The sequence below is a fragment of the Histoplasma capsulatum genome, genomic scaffold, assembly GCF_000149585.1.
Source record: "Histoplasma capsulatum NAm1 scaffold_7 genomic scaffold, whole genome shotgun sequence".
Classification (NCBI taxonomy): domain Eukaryota; kingdom Fungi; phylum Ascomycota; class Eurotiomycetes; order Onygenales; family Ajellomycetaceae; genus Histoplasma; species Histoplasma mississippiense.
The window spans coordinates 51,162-57,467 of record NW_001813976.1 but is presented as its reverse complement, the minus strand read 5'-3'; the positions used below and the strand labels follow the sequence as shown (position 1 = coordinate 57,467).

The following is a 6,306-nucleotide window of genomic DNA, read 5'->3' as shown; positions in this document are numbered from 1 at the left end:
TTTTATGATAATTTACAGAAGCATATAACTTTACCTTTGTACCAAAGCCTACCAGGACTATAGATTGAGATTGAGCGGAAAAGTTTGAATTGACACAGTTAAATTTAAAACTTTTGTTCAATACAAAAACTGGAAATGAATTCTTGATTGAATATTTGAAAGAATCAAATATTGCTACAAGATTTCAATTGAATAGCTTGATCTGATAATGAATTCAATTTTTATTTTTATTTTTTTTTTCTTTTATTTCTATGTATTTGCTTTAATTTTTGTTCTTGTTTTTATTTTTATTTTGTTACTTTTACTTTGATATTTATTTCATTTTGATTATTTTTGATTTTGACTTGTTTTGAAAAGTTTGATTTGTGAATGCTTTCTTTTCTTTTAATAGCTGCTGTTTTTTATACTTTTTATTTCATTTATTTTAAACTTGAATGTATTGATCTATTGTCATTTTTTTGACATTTTTTCTTAAATTGAATAGTTTGAATAATTGTTTGATTTTGAGCTGGAATTTTACTTATTGCATGTATTAGATTGACTTTGTATATTAACTTATTCTTAAGTTGAAAAATCCTAGAGTATTTCAGATAGATGTTATAGTCACTGACTGTATATATCTATAATAAATGAATAATAATAATAATATCAGATGGAAATATTGAGAGCATCAATTAATCAATCTCACAATCATAGAAAGTCTCACGCAATTAAATGAATCTCACATACACATTAATCAATTTCATACTCAATCCCTCTCACTTGAAGAACAATGAAGGCAAGTAACAAAGGCAGATAAACTCTGACAACAACTTGTTAAAATCATATAAAGCAGAGCACTTCAATTCTCTGCAGATGTATATTTAAAAATAAACATCTCAGCATGTTTGATCAATAATGATAAATGATTATATTTCTGAAATAGACAGTGAGTAAGTCTCTGATTCAAAACCTCTATGAACACAAATCATGGAGAAAATCCACAACTCATTAATGATTGAGCATTTAAATTGTGAAATTATATACAGCATTATAGCTTAAGATTTCTACTGATTGAACATATCAAAGAATGTACGTCAGTTTGTACACAATCGCAATTGCTGTGGCTCAGTAACAGCATAATATGAATGATGAAAAGAAATGTTGAAACCTCTGCCTGTTTCTGAATGAATCTGATGTGATATAACAATCAACTTCATAGTTTCTCTATCTGAAAGTGGAGGTTTTATAAATATTCTAATCATTGTCAACTAACTCAGCAAGAGTGTAATACTGCAGCTTTATGATAAGATAGATACTAAAGTAGTTGTGAATGCTTTTATCAGAAACCTGTTCTATCATATATACAGTCTGTCTTCATTCATTATATCAAATAGAGACAGTTAATTCATCAGGACACTCTGAATCCATATATATCAGCTGCTAAAAATTGAATGAAAATTATCAACAATGTATCATTCAGAGATTGATGAAGTTATAGAGAGAATGATACAATCAGTAAAAAACATTCTTTACAAATTCTGCAATTATACACAAGTCAATTGAAGCCATCTTTTACCATATATTGAGATTGCAACTAATGATTGAAATTCTATTATAATAAATATAACCTTATTTTTTCTTCTGTATAGATATAATTTAGAAGTTTTGAACATCTCTGAAAATCTCTAAGAAATTACATACACTTACAACCTCATATAAACAGCAGAGAATGTTATGAACAAGTTTAAAAAGGTTTATAAATGAGCATGATCAGCATTCAGCAAAATTATGAGAATCAAATAAATATCAGAAAAAGTTCTGCAATGTAATATTATATAAAAGATAAAATTTGATTAAATTTCAAGAATATAAAAATGAACTATCTCTTATATATATTAGATTATCATCATATCAAGTATACTGTAACAGAGGTTCTGAGTATACACAATTATCAATTCAACATTTTATCTAACATTCACAACATTTTTCATACAAATCTGCTCTGATTCATGATTGAGAATTCATTTCCCTTACAGAGAATCTTCAACTGACAGTCATTCATCATTATGAAAGAAGATAATAAATTTAAATGAGAGAGGGGAAGGTACTGCTCAATTCTACATGAATAACATTCAAGATAATGTGGAACTTAGCGTAAGACGTCTCTTGAAGTCCGTTAGTAAAAAAACTCGTAGGGCAGATCTTGTGGCTGTCGACTACACGGATGGAAGCCCAGTTCGTCTGAAGATATCCATCGATGCGGAGAAGTGTGAAGCAATTTTCGATTTTGAAGGCACCAGCTCTGAAGCCTATGGTCGTTTCCAATTTCCAAGTTAATTTCTGTTATGGAGTAAGATACTTATTTGAATTACAGGGAATATCAATGCACCGGAAGCTGTTACTTACCCTGCCATTATTTGCTGCTTACGGTGTCTAATATCTGAAGATATTCTATTAAACCAAGGGTGTCTCAAGCTCATCAATGTGCGAATCCCAAAAAATAGTTTTCTATCCTCATCTGAGTGACCGACGTGATTTTAAAATGCTTTCAAAACTTGCGCTGTTTCCCAGGGCCTACAAACAAATTAGTGATTGTATATAGCGGGAATGATTTCGGGAGAAAAATAATCGAAGGACCTTGGGTATTACGAAACAATCGCTGGTGAGAGTAGTGCTGGGCCAGACTGGGAAGGGACCTCAGGAGTCCACACTCATATGACTAACACTCATATTACGGATTCTGAAGTGTTTGAACGAAGGCATCCCGTATTAATAAGAGAGTTCTGTTTGGGACCGGGGTCTGGTGGGAACGGTCAGCACCAGGGTGGAGATGGCGTGATCCGGGATATCGACTTTCGAATTCCAGTACAAGTATCCATTCTCTCAGAGCGCAGGGTGTACCACTCACATGGTTTCAATGGAGGTGAGGATGGCCAATGTGTACTGAACATTTGGATGAGGAGGACACCAATTCGAGGGCAGCCAGGCAAATGGAACGTCAAGGAAATAAACCCAGGAGCGAAGAATACTGCGAAGATCTATCCTGGAGACCGCATAGTTGTAAAAACCCTTGGGAGAGGTGGGTAGGGTAAGGTTGGGGACGAAAACAGAACCCAAAAAAGGAGGGTATGTAGCCAGCCGCATAGAGACACGGGAGACGAGCACATGATCTTAAAATGGTTACTTGCAAAACGGCACTCGGGTGATGATCACCTTGAACCCAAGCAGTTGGCTGATACTGTACCAGTTGGAAAAACAGAGCATAGTTAGACTTAGAAAAATTAAATGAAGTTAAATCTTTCCTTTTTGATATGTCATAAAAACACCAAGTGCAACAACCGAGCCTAAGAAAAAAGGGGGCACCTGCCGTACGTTGTATACATTAGATTACGATGAAATAGTACACATGAAAGGATAAATCAAAACATGCAAGAAGAAGTCCATGCTAATTATCTTCAGATTTGTCAGACTCCGAGCCCGAACTTTCTTGCGCTGGGTTACTCCTGGAGAACTCCTTGTTTTCACCGTCAACATAATTCGGTCTATCCAGAGATCCGCCTTTCTCTTTAATAGCCGTTTCAACATTGGGTATTAATTGGATCAGAGTATTAAACTGATCCAAAGGCATTGATATCCCCTGAAGACCAGTGTTAGCAGATGCGAAACTAGGTTTCCCATGACTGCAATTCTGGGGATAAATAGGATGTAAAGCGTAGTACAAATCTAACCTTTTTACCCGGGAGTTCTTGTCCATCCTTTTCATAGTACTCTCTCACGCTGACCAGGATACGGCCTTTGAAGGAGGAAACCGTCAGCCGACGGAGACGCGAGATATTCCAGTAGAAATCGCCGTTGGAGTCGATTTTCTTCTCAGAGGCAGAAAAAGAGGCCCCTATTATAGTGCTGGTCTCAGGTGACGTGACCGAACTGTTGTCCGTTCTGGTCTTTTTATATCGCGGAGCGTCTCCTTCCGTGTTCTGCCGATGTCTTTTCACAGTTGAGGCCATGGAGGGATGTCCAGAAGCTAAAAGGGAAAGAATTTTTAGAAAGCAAAAACGAGTCTAATGTAAAATTTCTCAAAAAAAAAGAAAAGTAAAGAAAAGAAAAGAAAAAGGCTGAGCAATATCAGAAGAAACTGAACTGATAAACCAGAGTTTTTGAGGTTACCGCGTTGTTGACCGCGTCAAAAACATGATGAAGCGCCAGCTGTGCTTAGCGCCACAAGGAACCAACCATTCCTAAACGTTACTACGGCAGCCTATAGTGACAAATGTGTCAAATGGGTTTTTATACAAAGGTTCATGTCAGAAGTTCTTGCCCGTCAAGGCATTATATAACACCATCAATTTGAATTTCCCACAAATCTGCTCCATCATAAATATGTTCAAATCTGTACATGATATTTTTTCTCATTAAATTGCTTATCAAAATGACTTTTAATATTGATATTGCAATATATTTTTTAATAATTACTTTTAAATTTATTGTTTAAAAGATTTCTTTTAAAATATTTGATATTATAATGAAGTTCAATTGATCAGCGGATCATTGCTTCAGATAATGTTATTTTAATTAATGTGTGAAAAGTATTATTATATATTTATTGTGTCAGAGAAATTCATTATATTTAATTATTTTACTGATATTTGCAATATATGTGAAGATGATATTTGATCATTTGATTTAATAATGTAATGAGCGTACTTCGATTAACGATCTAGCACTATTCTAAATACAGATTATAAATTGATTAAGAAAAGAAAGAGAAAAAAGATCAAAAAAAAAGATCATATAAAAAGAGTTTTTATACAAAGAAAATCAAAATGAAAAAATATCAGAAACTATTTCATAATGAAGCATGGAGCAGAAGAACATTAAAAATTACATGAAAAAATTATTAAAATTATATAAATGTGAAATATGAAGCAGAAAAGGTTACACAGAAGAATTATTAAAGATTATATAAATGTGAAATACAATAACAGAGATGAGTAAATGTAGATGTATGTATGTATGTATAGGTTTAACGTCCCGGAGAAAACACGGGCAGCGCCCGTGTTTCAGAAGCCTCCCGAAGGGCATGGAGACGTGCTACGCTGGAGAGATTTCTATGTACACAGAGAGAGAGAAAAAACAGAATCCAGGTGGCAACTCTTGAGAAGACTCAGCTCATTGCAAAGGATTTTCCTGAGCTGCGCATCCACTTCTGGCCCGACGTATGGCCATTCATGGTGGGGCTATAGTGTGGTTCCCTGAGGGGACCGCCGCTGCCGTGCCTGGAAGGCTTTATAGTGAGCAGAGAGGGATACCTCTCTCAGTTGATCAGAAAGCTGTCGGTGCTTCTAACATCAGAAGAAAGACAGAAAGTTCATCAGATAGTCAGTATACTCATTTATCTACTGTATGAATATCAGATTTTCTGAGTTTTTCAGCTTTTCACAGTTCTTGATCACTTGTTTTATCTGAATGTGTTTCCATGTTAGCTTTTTTTTTTGTTGATGAGATGTTTTAAATGAAATGATTGTAGTTATTGGGAAATGATTTGAAGCCATGTCTGATTCTGCATTCACCTTGCATGTGAGAAGCTGCTTATACAGCTCTGATGATAAAAATATCAAATTTAATGTAATGTCTGTACTTCCTCTCTTCTGTCAGATAATCTCCTCCACTGAGATAGTGTAATGCACTCGTTTATTATTTCCTTATTATTATATTATCTTTGTTTATATCTTCGTCTATTCTTACCTCTTTCCATTATACTCTCGCTACCACTATTTCTATATGTATATATATATGGATGTATGTATTTCGCACATCTTCTTTCTCTTTCTTTTCCTCTTCAGCGATTAGCTACAACTACAACTACAACTACAACTACAACTACCACTACAACTTCAACTATACTACTACTATAATTATTATTATCTTCCACTACACTATATACTATCTTCTACTATTCACTCTTCACACTGTCATCACCCCTCACAGATAGTCAGTTGAAGACTTAAAGCATCCATCTGCGCTATGAGCTCCCATGTTATATTGAAGTTCCGCCGGACTTTATCACCTCTCTATTGATGGTGATGTACATTGAAGTTCTTCAGCATTATCAGTTCAGCTAATCATGTATCTGATTATTGACTGTATGTCACAAGCATTTCCTTCATGTTGCTTATTATCTCTTACAGCTTGTATATTGGAGAATCCTCTGATACTGCTCAGTAGCTTTCTGACAGTCTAGAGTAGACATTGACAATCTCAATTGTGCCTCTGTCTGTCTTCAGAGTCATTGTGACAATGAGCTCAGAGATTCTTTCCACTCTT

The 6,306-nt window shown here is 34.6% G+C and overlaps 4 protein-coding genes across 4 annotated transcripts; 3 read left to right on the top strand and 1 right to left on the bottom strand.

The window, feature by feature from the left end:
* Positions 1-2,122: 2,122 nt before the first annotated feature.
* On the top strand, positions 2,123-2,319 carry HCAG_05666 (predicted protein; the record flags this gene model as incomplete). The annotated part of the gene is made up of 2 exons (XM_001538011.1): positions 2,123-2,136; positions 2,178-2,319. The coding sequence occupies 2 exons, from the start codon at positions 2,123-2,125 to the stop codon at positions 2,317-2,319; spliced, it is 156 nt and encodes a 51-aa protein (XP_001538061.1).
* Positions 2,320-2,697: 378 nt separating this feature from the next.
* Positions 2,698-3,069, top strand: HCAG_05665 (predicted protein; the record flags this gene model as incomplete). The annotated part of the gene is made up of 1 exon (XM_001538010.1): positions 2,698-3,069. One exon carries the CDS (start codon positions 2,698-2,700, stop codon positions 3,067-3,069), a length of 372 nt encoding a protein of 123 aa, XP_001538060.1.
* A 358-nt stretch (positions 3,070-3,427) lies between these two features.
* On the bottom strand, positions 3,428-4,285 carry HCAG_05664 (predicted protein; the record flags this gene model as incomplete). The annotated part of the gene is made up of 3 exons (XM_001538009.1): positions 3,428-3,619; positions 3,711-4,006; positions 4,276-4,285. 3 exons carry the CDS (start codon positions 4,283-4,285, stop codon positions 3,428-3,430), a joined length of 498 nt encoding a protein of 165 aa, XP_001538059.1.
* Positions 4,286-4,969: 684 nt separating this feature from the next.
* HCAG_05663 (predicted protein) lies at positions 4,970-5,563 on the top strand (the record flags this gene model as incomplete). Its single annotated transcript, XM_001538008.1, has 4 exons — positions 4,970-4,979; positions 5,033-5,094; positions 5,127-5,198; positions 5,510-5,563. 4 exons carry the CDS (start codon positions 4,970-4,972, stop codon positions 5,561-5,563), a joined length of 198 nt encoding a protein of 65 aa, XP_001538058.1.
* Positions 5,564-6,306: the final 743 nt, after the last annotated feature.